Raw genomic sequence first — 15,840 nt, 5'->3', positions numbered from 1 at the left:
GGTTATATTGGGACAACTCCCCCAAATTCTAGTGAATCACCATTACCCCGTGGGATTCCTATAAATCACCTTTCCACTGGGAAGCAATTAGCCAAGTCCCCTTCTCAACTGTCACCTCTTCTTTCCATAGCAGGCTCTCAGAATATTCCTAGAGACTTGGCTAAAAGGGGTTTTGCAGTATGGCTAATCGGAAAGAAAATAGGACCAATTATATCTTTTCATCTAATTACCTTTTCAGAAATTTAATCACTTACGGGTCCAACAAAGAAAGAGGGGCAGTCCGTTTCTTCTAGATAAGAGAGATAGTTTGTCAGATTAGATGCCTCATGTTTCCTTTTAGGAGGTCTCATGTTGAAAGACTAAAGGCAGTGGGGGAAAGGGACCATCACAAATCCCATTTTTCTTGACAAAATGCGATACGTTCATAGTTTGCTAAATATAATACGAAGTATCAGATTTATGGACTCACAGGTATCCTGAAGGCTCAGATGGCTTTTCCTGATTCGTCTCTTAAACAATGGCCAATCACACGTGCAGGAACTTGCACATATGTATTCATCAGTACTGGTGACCATTTCACTAAGTTTTGTGGGCTCTAGGATCTCACCCTTACATATTGGCTGGAGTTTTATACCTGACACCTTTCTTGATTGCGAAACAGCTATGAAATAGAGCGATTCAAAAAAAAAAAAAAAAAGCAGCAAAGTGGCGGAGGATATATTCCCTATGTGTCTTAGATCAATAAAAGACACAGTTATGCTTATAGAAGCATGTTGACAAACAGTAATTACAGAGCTGAGGAGTCATCTGTTCAGTCTTGAAAATGAAAGTTGGATTCTTCTCACAGTGACATGATTGCAGCATCGGAACGTGGCGGGCAAGAGTAGCGTGAGGATAAATCCAATTTTGGAAATGATACGGACTTTTAAATCACTCCTCTTCCACGGGTAAATTTAGAATCTAGAGTGTTGATTTAGATATTGACAGTGGTTCTCTAGGAGGAAGGTAAAATAAAAGGAATCTGACCCATTAGAGGTTTTGTTTATGGCCTGTCTGGACACTTTGATGTAACCCTGTCATGCCCTTATGCTGATTACCTTCTTGTAGAACAAGAGATATTGACTAGAGAATGAGTGATGTGTAGTTCCAGCTCTCACCCACTTTGCTCAAAGAGCAATGTCTTTAACATATGAATTCTTTTATTTTTTTTTTCCCTCCTTTCATCCTTCCCTTTGGCTTTCTCTCTCTCTCTCTGTTTTTTGTTTGTTTGTTTGTTTCTTAACCTTCTCTTTCTTTCTACCCCTTTAGTCGCCGTGTTTGACACTCTCTTTTTTTTCTCTCTCCGTTTGTATCTCCCTACATCTCAGGCTTCTCTGCAGAATGTCAAACAAAGATCGACACATTGACTCCAGCTGTTCGTCCTTCATCAAGACGGAACCCTCCAGCCCGGCCTCCCTGACGGACAGCGTCAACCACCACAGCCCAGGTGGCTCTTCCGACGCCAGCGGGAGCTACAGTTCAACCATGAATGGCCATCAGAACGGACTTGACTCGCCACCTCTCTACCCTTCTGCTCCTATCCTAGGAGGGAGTGGGCCTGTCAGGAAACTGTATGATGACTGCTCCAGCACCATTGTGGAAGATCCCCAGACCAAGTGTGAATACATGCTCAACTCGATGCCCAAGAGACTGTGTTTAGTGTGTGGCGACATCGCGTCCGGGTACCACTATGGGGTAGCATCGTGCGAAGCCTGCAAGGCGTTCTTCAAGAGGACGATTCAAGGTTAGTGTTGCACCTGGAACAACCCTACCCTCGTCCAGCCTTCCAGTTCTTATCCTTGTTGATCAAGTTGTACAGTCTTAATTCTTCCTTGAGTACGAAATAGAAATAGATTACAGTAGCTTGTGGAGCAATTAAAGACTAAACTCCCCTAGATATGCCTCCTATCAATTCTGCTTTCACCATTAAGCTCTAACGATGACATGATAGGAAGCTTAGGGTTAAAAAAAAAACAAACCGCTGCTGTTATCAGAGCAATGTGGGTCTGTATAGCAACTAAACAGATAACCCTAGATCAGTAGTATTTTGGCCTCTTTGGTTCTTCTTGCAGATGCATGGAAATAATAAATATTTTAGAGCAGGGTTCAGGGTTTTGAAACTTGAGCGTGCATTAAAATCACCTTGTGATCTTGCTAAAGGCAGATCACCAGGCCCTACCCTCAGAGAGTCTGATTCATTACATCTGGAGTAGAAGCCCAAGAATTATTATATATAAATATATATATATGTATTTTATGTAAAAATAGATACATGTATTTTATATATAAAGATATATGTGTATATATATAAAATAATATATAAATATATATGTATAAATATATATATTATATTTATACATATGTGTGCATAAATATATGTATATAGAATATATTTTTTATATAAGTATAAAATATAAATTTATATATATATATATATATATAATTTATTTATCTGACAAAGAGAGAGAGCAAGAGAGGGAATATAAGCAGGGTAGAGTAAGACAGGAAGAACCAGGCTCCCCGCTGAGCAGAGAGCCCGATTCGGGACTCGATCCCAGAACCCTGGGATCATGACCTGAGCTGAAGGCTGATGCTTAACAACTGAGCCACCCAGGTGTGCCAAGAATTTACATTTCTAACAAATTGCCTGGTGATGCTCATACTGCTGGCCCAGGGACCATGCTTTAAGAACCACTGCTCTAAACAAATTTAATTTCCCATTAAAGAATGGGAAGAAGAAACCTTTCTTCTTTCCCTATGGTTGGATATACTTTCCTCACCTTTTCAATGAGCTTTTAAAAAAGCCTTCCAAATTATTCCTAATTATAAAATATCCCTGCAATGTTTATAAGATATTCCCAAACCTGTATGGATTTTTAGCTTTATAAATAGCAATATAAATGTAGAAAAATGTGGCCGAAATTTGTGTGTGCTCCTTTCAGCTCGCAATCCACAAATAGAGACCTCCGTTCATGTGAAACGCTATAGATCTGTATTCTTATAGGAAATTATAATTTTCACTTTTGTGGTTCCTTTGTGATCCACTTTTGGAGAATATAGGGAAAGGAAAGAATTAATTGCTTATTGGAGATCCTCAGCTCATTCTATATTCTATTCTATAGAATAGATTATATTCTCTATATATATTATTATATAGAGAATATAATCTATAGAATATTCTGATTCTATAGAATAGAATAGAACATTCTAGTCTATTCTAGAATAGAATGATTCTATTCTCAGTGGTTTACAAAATGTTTTCTTCTTAACAAGCACTTCTGGATACACGTGTGTTTTTCCACCTGTCAGTGGTTCTCATCCCAGCCACCTCACTGCCATCACCTGGAGACTGAAAAAAAAATTGATGCCAGGGCTCCTACCCCCCAATTCTGAATGAGTTGGCTTCGGGTGTGGCCAGGGCAAGGGTTGGGGGAGATTTTTGAAAGCCTTCTGCTTAATGCTTTGATAAAGTCAAGGGTAAAACGCTGCCTTCCTTGGTGCTGCTTTTTGTAAGTGAAGTGTTTCTCAAAGTATGGGCCAGTGAACCGGGGATATCAGTAGCACCTGGGAATTTATTGCAGATCGCCTCAATTGGAATCTCTGGTGGGGTGAGCCCAGCAATCTGTGTGTACTCCGCAGGTGATTCGGATGCTTACCCAGCTTTGAGAACCATGGCTCTAGGCTGTGTTGCTGCTGATTTACTGACTGGCCATTGTCTCTAATGGTTCCTTCTTGGATGTAACTGAAATCAGTTTAATAACTTTGTTATGTACTGATTTTTAAAGTGCAAATGAGACTGTTTGGTTAAATTCTAATCCTTCCAAATGTTTTAACAAAAGGTGATTATGAAATCCTTTATGTGTACATAATCTCCCACCTTTTTTTTCCCACTCACTGTTCTTAGCGGAATGGGTTGTACCATCGCCAATTTGCTTTTGTGTCGTCTGTGACATTGCCGCCCTGATTTGTAGCTGATGAAGGCGCAGTTAAAGGGTTGACTTAAGGGACTCAGGTTTTCAAGACATCATAACTCTGACAAAATTGAGTGGCTATTTAAGCCTAACTTTTTCATAGCCTTTTAGAATTTTAACGGAAGAACACAAGCCAAGTTAGTCTGGAGTACATATGAATTCCCTAGATATTTTGATGGCTCTCTCTTCCTATTTTATGGCTTATCGTTGCCATATTTTATTTACCATTTTCTCAGAAAAATCCTTCATCCCCTAGAGCTTTCTTTTCTTTTTTCTCATCTGTAAGTTGAAGGCACTAATACCTACTTCAGGGAATGTTTAAGGATAAAATGTAATGGGAAATCCTAAGTAGAGTGAGTAAAAGCAATGGTGGTCGACCTGTGGAGCTTCCTCACACTATTGGGCATTTGAGAAATGTCTTTAGCCTGCTTTCTAACATTGTAAAACTTGAGAATGAAAACATATTTCAAATCTTTGGGTTCTTACTGGCTATTGTCCAAAGGTATTAGAATACTTTTGTTACAGAGTATCTGAAATTCAAACCGTTAGTAATTCAATTTTGTTTATTCAATTTATACCACTCTAGCATTAAAACTACCAGAAGATAAGCTAATATTTTGGGATAAATTAACAGGTGCTCTGTATGCTGATATAAGCAAGAGATTCTCACTATAAAAACCACTTCCCTGTGCTCAGCAAATATTTACCGAGGACCTACTATGAGCCAGACGTGAGTAAACTGTCTGGAGCTGCATCTTACCAGCATTTTATTAAAATTTTGTTCTCAAACCTTTGTGCATTGAGGTGAATTCCTCTACAAGCGTCTCCTGTCTTGAGGGAATACCAGATTTTTAGTAATGGTGGTGGTGGTGGGGTGCAGGCAGTGGTTCAACTCCTTTGTCCTTCGTATGTTTCCAAAGATAGAACAAGTATGAAACAATTTCCTGGCAGGGTTTTTTGTTTTTTGGTTTTGTTTTTTTAAAATCATATAGCTTAGATATTAATAGCTCTGCAATAGTTATTTACTGAGCAATAACTAAAACAGAGCCACTGGAATTCTGTGCCTGATTCTTCCTTAGGATGCTGAAATGCTACTAGAAGCTTAACAGAGCAAAGCACAGGGTGATTCTTGGCATTGATGTACAGTGCTCAGTTTTACTCCATATTGGAGAGAGCAACTTTCAAGGATTTTGAGCAGGAGACAGAGATGTCACTGTCCAGATTAGCACTCTGGACTCGCCCACCTGGCTGGGCTTGGAGCTGGCAGCTGGGCGGCACTGAGTAAGGCTACCCCGCTAGCTACATCAGCAGGGAGCACACCGTGGTGCTAACTGAGCCCCAAAAAGGCAGTGAGGCAAATAAAGGGATTAAATTGTGAAAGTATAATGTAATAATTAGGGTGGGAATTGTAAGGAAGATGGGAACAGCCCCTCCTTTCTGAGGCCCAAGGGAGATAGCAGTTGAACTCCAAAGATACTCAAAGTGGCTTGGAATCTCTTGTAGCATCACAGAGTCTTACTCTGATGCTGAAGGGACATATAATCTATTCTCTTGCCTTGAGGCAGCCGTGCAGCCAAACTCTCCTTGACAGATAGAAGTCTCTCCCTTCCCGCCCCTACAGCGCTTCAGGGAATGAGAAGAGATTATGCAATTCCCCTTAAGAATGAGTCTTTCTTCCTGTTCACAACCCTTAGGCCCGGGACATTATGTAATTGTGGCTTCTGCCTCACCAGCACGGCTCTGGTTGACCTGACTGCGTAACCTGTGCATCCAAAGGCGTAGTCATGGGGAATATTGCCTTTTCTGTTTTTTATTCCCGTTCTATTGTAATAATTTATTTGTTTATTTTATATATATATATATATATATACACACACACACATATGTATGTGTATATATATATAAATTTTATTTATTTGACAGAGATCACAAGTAGACAGAGAAACAGGCAGAGAGAGAGGAGGAAGCAGGCCCCCCGCCGAGCAGAGAACCCGATGCGGGGCTCGATCCCAGAACCCTGAGATCATGACCTGAGCGGAAGGCAGAGGCTTCACCCACTGAGCCACCCAGGCGCCCCTATAATAATTTATTTTTAAGACTGATTATGTAATATGTAATGAATATCAATTATAAAAGAATTATAAAAGAATTAAAAAAGAAAAATACTTCTTAAATTTACAGACAAAAAAACATAGATCCAGAGCATATCTTAAGAAAGGTAATGAGGGGCGTCTGGGTGGCTCAGTCAGTTGAGCGCCAGACTCTTGGTTTCCACTCAGGTTACGATCTGAGGGTCATGAGATCGAGCCCAGCATTGAGCTCTGTGCCCAGCAGGGAGTTTTCTTGAGATTCTCTCTCTCTCCCCTCTTTTCCCTCTGCCCTTCCCTGCCCTGTGTGGTCTCTCTCTCTTAAAAAAAAAAAAAAAAAGTAATGAGAATTGTTCTTTTCATAGATGAATTGGGTATTCCAATTATGAAAGGCAGTTAATCATAAATTCCAGTGAAAGCCAACCAGAAAGGCATATTTTATTTATTGACTGTTTCCAAGTCATCATTGGGAAACGATTGAATTAGGTCAGCATTTAGGGAAAAGTCAGGGTGTTTTTGTTTTGTTTTGTTTTCTACTGACCAGAAAGTTTTTAGAAGATTTGGCATTCCTGTCACCGGACAGGGTTAGAAGGCCACCAGTGACTTCATTGGCATTTTCTAGGTGGTTTTTTTTTTTTTTTTTTAAACTGTGTGTGTGTGATATCGTTTTTCTGATTTCTTTCTAATTACACTGTTAGTCCCAACCCATAAATGAGTGGAAAATTTTGTGTGTGTGCACCTTCTCGTGAAGAGTTTTGCCCAGACTGTAGTGAAGAAAGGAAAATATCTTTATAGGCCCCTCAGAGTGTCAGTACATAGTACTTAACATACTAACACTTGCCCGCTATTTCTCCACTAGAATATGGAAAATAAATATTCATATATTATTGTGTACCTGCCATGGCCATTTCAGCTGCTCATTTCTGTGCAGGAGATAGGCATTTTATATTGCCCCCACTTTTATGAAGAGGAAATTATATATTTAAAACATAGGGTTTGGCTTTTTTTTTTTTTTTAAGGTATTCATTATAGCATAGGTTTTGGGTTCATATAAAACCAGACCTAAATAGAGCCCCTTAGAGCTGAGAGACCTTAATATCACTGTGCCTCTGTTTCTCAGGTGGGAATGTCCACCAGAGTACCTGGCCCGATGGATCATTAGCGCAATGAATTATTAGCTTTGGTTGCTCTTGGTAATATGACCGGAATACTCAAACACTGGGTGGTTCAGATATTCCAGCGCAGAGGAGTCCCTGATGCTAAACGAGGATGTGGTCTTCGTCAGATCACTGCTGTGATAATTAACCCTTTCTTCCTGTAGCCATTCTTCATAATAGCACCCTTTTATATCAGGAGGTATTCAGGTGGCTAAATGCTAGGTAATCAAACTAAGATTTGATTCCGTTTTACATAGTTTTATGGTGATCAATTCACTTTTTTCTTTTCTTTTCTTTTCTTTTCCCTGTGGCCATGCATGGGAAACTGGGTAAATCAGAACAGGAGCCTGAATCCTGGAACTTGCATGAGATACCCCACATGCGGGATTCAGGAATGAAGTAGCAGGACACCCTTGCAGCGTGGGATATAGGAGTGAGTGTTATGAACACTAAGTTCACTCTGGACATTTGTGGGGCCTGAAGAAGAGGACCATGGTCAGCCACATAATGTACGGGGAATACTTAGAAGTTTATAAATCAAGATCACGAAGTGCCGAGGAACATATGTTCTGTTCTTTTATTGGAAAAACATACTTCATAATGACCTGGGAGGCCAGCTCTGCATTTTGAGTTCTTTTTTTTTAAAAATATTTTATTTATTTATTTAACAGAGAGATTCACAGCAAGAGAAGGAACACAAGCAGGGGGAGTGGGAGAGGGAGAAGGAGGTTTCCAGCAGAGCAGGGAGCCCGATGTGGGGCTTGATCCCAGGACCCTGGGATCAGGACCTGAGCCCAAGGCAGACGCTTAACAACGGAGCCACCCAGGCACCCCTGCATTTTGAGTTCTTAGACTCACAGGAGTTTTGTGTCAGCAGGAGGCAGTAGAAGGAAGATCAGTCCTTAGTCTACAACCTACCCCATGTCTCTCTTCCCCTCTACCTCCCATTGTGTCCTGTGCAGAGTGTGGACATCCTGCTCACATGTCCATGGCCCACTGACCTTTCCAAACAGCTTCCCCTTGACCGTTCCTGGGCCTCATAACGTGCACACCAGCAGTCCAGTCCAGTCCAGGGCACCTTCCAGAGGATGGACCAGGGGAGAGACCCATGCAGGCTTTGGAATGGGACTTATGGTGATTTAGCCACAGAATTTGAGGGTCCAAGGTATTGGGAATCAGGGAGTACAAGAGGGTTGGCTCCAGCTGGTTTTATCCCCTTAGTTTGTCAAAGGAGTCCTTGCACTGAGGCAAATGCCTTCTAAAGTTCAGGGCTTTCGGGTGGGGGCTCTTTTTGTCTGAGTCTAAAGGTGACACTGATAAGAGCCTAAATATCATCTGAAACATGGGGCATTAAAGATTAGGCATTTGCCTGCTAGCCATCTGCTAACGCTGTAGGCATGGCCTGTGGATCTGATGTGCTGACTTCTTTTCCACACTGCTGACTCTTTCCTGGAGCAGGCTGCCTAGTCCGGGAGGATCTTTGCTGGGCGTCATGTTTTCTTTGCCATTATGTGCTATTTTGGTCTTAGAAGAGAATATTTGCAACTCTGGAGGAAAAAGAAACTTACAGATCGAGTGTCTGAACATCCTCTGATCCTTACAAAAGAAAATAATCAAATATGATCTCTTTAACTTAAATAGTATTTAGAGAAAATAATGACCACAGTTTATAAATGGCTGCTTTAAAACTCTAATACATTCTAAGATTGATACTCAGAATACTATGGATATGTTAAAATTGACTTGGAGAATCTCCAGGGTACCAGTTTGGATGCAGGATTAAATTAGCTAGTGACACTAATGTTTACAAAAGAAATATTGTATATGGTTCATTTGCTCTAACTCAGAGCTTGCTTTTTCACTTTTTTCACTTCTTCTTGTATTTGAAGGCAATTTTGTTGGATTTTTAGAACTACATGGATGTTGCCAAATTATAAATTAGAGATATTGCTATACTCCCACTATTTTAATAGTTAACCTCCATGTTTATTTTCATAGTAAAATTGAGTGTTGCATGCTGTCTATGGTGGTAAGGGCATGTATTATGTGTACGGATGTTTGAGGAAACAGCACAGTTTACAGATTTATCTCTCTCAGTTTTGACCAATGAACCCACTTCTTAGGACAAATGAGTAGTGACATCTTTCCCTGGTTTGTTCTGACTCTTAGGAATGGACCAAAATTGTCACCACCGCTCCTCAGGTCTTTTTTGAGCCAGCAAGTAAATATCTTAGCATCCGGAGGTCACATGCCTTCTGTGTGGTATACTCTACTTGGCTTTGTTTTATTTTTTAAGCTGTTTAAGACTATGAAAACCACTCTGAACTTGAGGCCTTACAAAAACATGTCTAGGACTCAATTTGACTGCTAGGTAACTGCCAGACCCAAACACCCCAGTGTATCTTCCTGGTTGGCAACCTTGACTACCAAGATTTTCCTCAGGAGAACCTTTTCAAGCAACTTTGCATACATATCTTTTGTTTAAACTGGAAGCAAGTTCTTTATCATGATGGTCTTTATCATGATGATGCATTGTCTCAGTTTTCACAATCTTTTACTTTTTTGGGGACTAGATTTGTCTAGTTTCTTGTCACCCTTCACGATGTCATATCCGTGTGTATTAGCCAGCTAATTGGAAAGCAGAATCAGTGTAAATTAAAAATAGAGTAACATTTAGAGTGGCTGGCAAAAGGTTGGATCTTGGGTTGTATAAAATAAGGCTGATTGGGACGCCTGGGTGGCTCAGTTGGTTGGGCGGCTGCCTTTGGCTCAGGTCATGATCCCAGCGTCCTGGGATCGAGTCCCGCATCGGGCTCCTTGCTCGGCAGGGAGCCTGCTTCTCCCTCTACCTCTGCCTGCCATTCTGTCTGCCTGTGCTTGCTCTCTGGCCCTCTCTCTCTGATAAATAAATAAAATCTAAAAAAAAAAAAATAAGGCTGATTATTTTCAGAGAGTAAATTGCAAGGTTGATCTTTGATCAAAGAAAAGAGAATAGAGTACTTAACAACCCTCACAATATTTTTCTCTGAAAAAGATACTAGGAACTCAAGTTTGTGACATGACAATCTCTGGTGTCATTTACATGTTTTTTAAACACTTTGTTATGTTACTGTATTTTGAAAGTCATTTAAAACCAACATATCATTTTAACTATTGACTCACAGGAGAAGTTGGGCAACACTGGGTAAGAATGTGTTCTGTGTAAAGGGTATATGCCAATGGCATTCAGGGAGGATATGGATTTTCAGTGGGACTTTTTATGCTGTGGCAAAATGTCCGACTATAGTTTGTGTCAAATTACTGAAATTTATTAATTGTCAAATTAGGCAGACAAAATTCACTTTCCTGGCAGTATATTTGCAAAATGAGTGACATTCTTTCCTACCAACTGTGTTATTTCACAGTGATTGGGAAGAGGTGATAGTAAGTGTTTTATGTTCCTCTGCTAGATTACCTTATATTTATTTTCAAGCAGACTCCACCATGCCCAGCACCTCAGCCCACTGTGGGGCTTGATCTCAAAACCCTCCGATGGTGACCTGAGACAGAATCAAGAGTCAAACGTTTAGCCAATCAAGCCACCCAGGTGCCCCTATTTTTACTCATTTAAAAGAGGATGTTTGTAGTAGTAGTATCACTAATTTTTAAAAGTACCATAGTTATAATTAATAAAAGTAATCTTTATTATTTTTTTTTTTAGAAGATTTTATTTAGGGCACCTGGGTGCCTCAGTTGGTTAAGCAATTGCCTTTGGCTCAGGTCATGATCTCAGAGACCTGGGATCAAGTCCCACATGGGGCTCCTTGCTCAGCAGGGAGTCTGCTTCTCCCTCTGACCCTCCCCTCTCATGCTCTCTCTCTTTCTCAAATAAATAAATACAATTTTAAAAAAGGATTTTATTTATTTGTCAGACTGAGAGAGAGAGAGAGAGAGCACAAGCAGAGGGAGAAACAGGTTTCTGATGGAGCAAAGAGCCAGACACAGGACTTGATCCCAGGACCCTGGGGCCATGACCCCAGCCAAAGGCAGCTGCTTAACCAATGGAGCTACCTAGGTGTCCTGTTTTTTTTTTTTTTTTTTTTTTTTAGTAATCTTTAAAACTTAGCTCTATCTGTATATTTTAACTGAAGTTCTCATGTGTCTGTAGCATTAATATATTCTCCTTTGATTCTACTCTGATATGGCCTACATTATAGAATCAGAAAATGTAAGTGTATAATTCTGGATTATCTACACACATGCATACTTAAGAGGCTATGCTCTCCATTATTTATTTTTGTAAAACTTCCCTTCTTGAATAAAACCCTCTGCACTCAGAAAATACAGTCAGTTTCCCATGGTTCCCCTGAGCTAATGTCCGTAGAAGTAGCGGCATGGAAGGAAGGGTATTGACTATGGCGTGAGGCCAGGGTCTCTGTCTGGCTCCATTGGGACAGCATCTCCTGTGGTGACCCACCTGGGCCCCCCAAGCCTGTTCCTGACTCAGTCACCCTCTCACGGGAAGGAAGCGTGTGCACTGCCATTTCTTCCAAGGAATCTGTTGGTGAGTCATTGTCTTTTCTTGGCCTGTCCCAGCCTACCACTTGTCAAGTCTGAAACACCTCCCAGCACTCTGCACCAACCTTCTTCTTGGCAAGTAATGGCTGAGGACTTCGTGTGGTTTACATGCTCACGTCTGAGGGATTTTAAGGATCATTTCCAGAGAATTCTTTAAACATGCCGTTTGCTTTCCTGTCTTCTAGCAAGGTAGACTTTTACATGTATGATGGACTCTTAGCAAATGGGATGCGGCTGACCCGTGGGTTGCAGACCAGCGGGTTTTCTTCTGAGGGCCTGCCACCCTGTCACCCCCCTGTTAACTGACTGTTTGACTAAAGTCTGGAGGCTGTTTTTTGGTTACTAGATAAACGACCCTGCAAAGGTATCGGTCCTTCCCTTTCCATTCTGATAGCTTTCATTCTTTCATCCTCGTTCACCTTTGACCCAGAACCGAGCCCTGACAGATGAGGCTGTTTTGTGCAAAGAAACAACAGATAAATTACCTTTACCTTGGGCTTTAGAGTAGCCCAAGTAGCTTTAGTAGGAATGATACCTTGTGCTTATGAGTTTCCAAAATGCATTTTTTTTTAAAGATTTTATTTATTTATTTGACAGACAGAGATCACAAGTAGGCAGAGAGGCAGGCAGAGAAAGAGGAGGAGGCAGGCTCCCCACTGAGCAGAGAGCCTGAAGCGGAGCTTGATCCCAGGACCCTGGGATCATGACCTGAGCCAAAGGCAGAGGCTTTAACCCACTGAGCCACCCAGGCGCCCCCCAAAATGCACATTTTTATACCTGTGTTAAAGTAATTACACAATAAGACCCTTCTTCCAGTAAACTCAGAATTGATGATGGCTAAATTCAGGTCGAATAAATGACAGTGTTCACCCTCCAGGTAGGAAAGGAGACCAAAAGAAGTGATGAGAGTTCTGTTGTCTCAGGTCCCCCATTGTTTTTTTAAGTTGGCTCCATGCCCAGTATGGAGCCCACTGTGGGGCTCGAACTCACGACTGTGAGATCAAGACCTGAAATGAGATCAAGGGTGGGATGCTTAACCCGCGGAGCTGCATTCAGGAGCTGCTCCTTTCGGGTTCCTCGGGATGTGAATGTGTGTCACTTTGGTAATTGGTTGCGGGAGTCTATGTCTCAGTATGATTTTTGGGGCCCCCACGAGAGGAAACCTCAGTAAGTTACTAAAAAGCAAGTTTTGAAGGCTGTGAGGCAGGTTGTGAGGAGTGGCAGGGTGGGGTCTCAGGGCCTGGGACAGAACTTTTTTTCTTTACCGATAAAGGGCAGTGGTTCATTTATCTGATATTCTACTTGATAAACTTAGATAATGTCTTAGATGTGATAAAGGACACAACACTGCCTTAATTCACTTTCTTTTGAAGTTGTCGATAGTGGGATTCAACAATTTGAAGGCCTAGTGCTTGGAGCCCACTTCGACAATTTTGCGAAGTTTCAGGTAAAAGCAAAATTAGGTAAAAGATGCTGGCAAAGTATTGTGGTTGACACGGAAAGTAAATATGTAAAGAAAGAAATATGTAAAGAAAGGATGTTTAAACATTTATTTATTTATTTATGAATATTTATTTTCTTTTCTTTTCTTTTTTTTTTTTTTTAAAGATTTTATGTATTTATTTGACAGAGATCACAAGTAGATGGAGAGGCAGGCAGAGAGAGAGAGGGAAGCAGGCTCCCTGCTGAGCAGAGAGCCCGATGCGGGGCTCGATCCCAGGACCCTGAGATCATGACCTGAGCCGAAGGCAGCGGCTTAACCCACTGAGCCACCCAGGCGCCCCTTTATTTTCTTTTTATTGTGGTAAAAATAACACAACATAAAACACACATACCAAAACGTGCACATGACATAAACACAGAGCATAAAAATTTCCATCGTAACTGTTTTTAAGTGTACAGTATAGTAGTGTTAACTATATGCACATCATTAGGCCACAAATCGTTAAACTTTTTTTATCTTGCAAAACTGAAACTCGACGCCAAGTAACTCTCCATTTCCCCCTCCTCCAGCCTCTGGGAACCATTTTGTACTTTTCATGAGTTTGACCACTTCTCTCTCCCATATTCGGATCATGTCGTATTTGTCTTTCTGTGATTGGCTTAATTCAGTTAGCGAAATGTCGTCAGGTTATCCACGTTGTAGTATGTGGTAGGAGTTCCTTCTTCTTTAAGCTGAATCATATCTCGTTCGAAGTCTCTACCACACTTGCGTTCTCCATTCATCCATCAAAAGACAATAGGTTGTTGCTGCCTCTTGGCTGTTAGGAGTAATGCTGTTGTGAACATGGGTGTAGAAACAGCTCTTTGAGATCCTGCTTTCCACTTCTTGGATATATACCCAGGAGTGGGATTGCTGAATCATATGGTGATTCTGCTTTTAATTTCTTGAGGAGGCTTCATACCAACTGGCTTTCCATAATGGCGGCATCATTTGACGTTCCCAGTGACGGTGCACGGTGGTTTCAGTTTCCCTGTGTCCTTTTGGGTACTTGTTATTTCCTCCTTGTTTTCCTTTTTCTTCTTTTGAGGGTGGCCATCCTGATGAATGTGAAGGGAATGTTTAAACATTTTTGAGGGGTTTCGGATAGTTCCCTGAATGTGAAGTTCTAATCTTTTACCTCCTTAGGCTGCCTGTAAATAATTACATATGTGGACAATGTAAATAGTTGTTTTCAGCCTCTGTAGTTGCATGCAGGGCCTTTACCAATAATAATAGATGAAGGATTCATTAGTTTGTCATAATAATAATGACTCTGTCAGTTTTTGCAATGTGCCTCACATTGTTCTAAGTGATTTACGTTGATTGTTCTATTTAAGTCTTCCATTATCCCAAGGAAGTCGATGCTACTATTATAGTATTCTTACAGTATCTATTTGTATACGTGGAACTTGAGGCACCGAGAAGTAATGGCCCAAACACAACTGGGTGTCAGACAGCCTGAACCCAGAGTCTGTACCCTGCCTTGCATATATTTTTTTTAAGCTTTTAAGGCATTGAATAATTTTAGGCTGAATTTTTTTTGAGAGATTTTAGTCCATGGGCAAAATTTTCCATTAAGTTGATAAAATAAAATAAAAATGGGGAATTAAGAATATTCCCAAAGTTATGATTAGATAATATGAAAGGCTTTTTAAAAAGGAGACAGTCAGAAGTAAGCCTTAAAAAGAACTGTTTTTTTTTTTTTTTTAATTCATTTTTAGAATCCCTCCCCCCTCCCATAGATGAAGTATGAGAGTAGAGCTCTTCGGTACCATTGTATCGGATTTTTAGTTGTTAGTTTTAGGTTGATCCCAAAAATGTACCTCCACACTCACCACTGGTAACACCTCCCTGACTCTTTAATTCTTAATTTTAGAAGGAACGAAGCTTATTTATTCTCTTGTGACGGTGATTGTCCTCTTGTATAAACTTTGTGACTGCAACAGAGGGCAACTCTTTTTTTTCTTATGATGAGTACTAGTCAGAAGAAGGGGAGTGGGATTATCTGAATAGATCTGTATTTTTTTTTAAAGATTTTTATTTATTTATTTGATAGACGGAGATCACTAGTAGGCAGAGAGGCAGGCAGAGAGAGGGGGGAAGCAGGCTCCCTGCTGAGCCTGATGTTGGGCTCAATCCCAGGACCCTGAGATCATGACCTGAGCTGAAGGCAGAGGCTTTAACCCACTGAGCCACCCAGGCGCCCCTAGATCTGTATTTTTAAAGAAAAAACTATATTCTTTGGGATTAAATCTTGTTTTATTTTGGTTTGAACAAACTTAATGAGACAACTGTATTCTAATATACTTTTTAAGAAAGGCATAGCTCAGGGGCACCTGGGTGGCTCAGTTGGTTAAGCATCTGACTCTTGATTTCCGCTCAGGTAGTGATCTCAGGGTTGTGAGATCGAGCCCCATGTCAGCACCCTGCTGGGTGTGAAGCCTGCTGGAGATTCTCTCCCTCTCCCTTTTCCCCTCCCCCAATAAACAAATACATAAATAAACAAATGCATAAATAATAAAGAAATAAAAAGGCACCGCCGAGTA

At 40.8% G+C, this 15,840-nt stretch overlaps 1 protein-coding gene across 16 annotated transcripts in view; it reads left to right on the top strand.

Moving 5' to 3' along the window:
* The window catches only part of ESRRG (estrogen related receptor gamma), a 624,049-nt gene that overhangs the window by 435,319 nt on the left and 172,890 nt on the right, over nucleotides 1-15,840 (top strand). For all 16 annotated transcript variants that reach the window (XM_032317728.1, XM_032317731.1, XM_032317734.1 and 13 more), the window contains one exon: nucleotides 1,368-1,783. In XM_032317728.1, the coding sequence (XP_032173619.1) occupies nucleotides 1,368-1,783 (416 nt within the window). The remainder of the gene's footprint in view (nucleotides 1-1,367; nucleotides 1,784-15,840) is intronic.

Source organism: Mustela erminea, chromosome 17 (assembly GCF_009829155.1).
Source record: "Mustela erminea isolate mMusErm1 chromosome 17, mMusErm1.Pri, whole genome shotgun sequence".
NCBI classification, from domain to species: Eukaryota; Metazoa; Chordata; class Mammalia; order Carnivora; family Mustelidae; genus Mustela; species Mustela erminea.
This window is presented reverse-complemented; position numbering and strand designations above follow the sequence as displayed.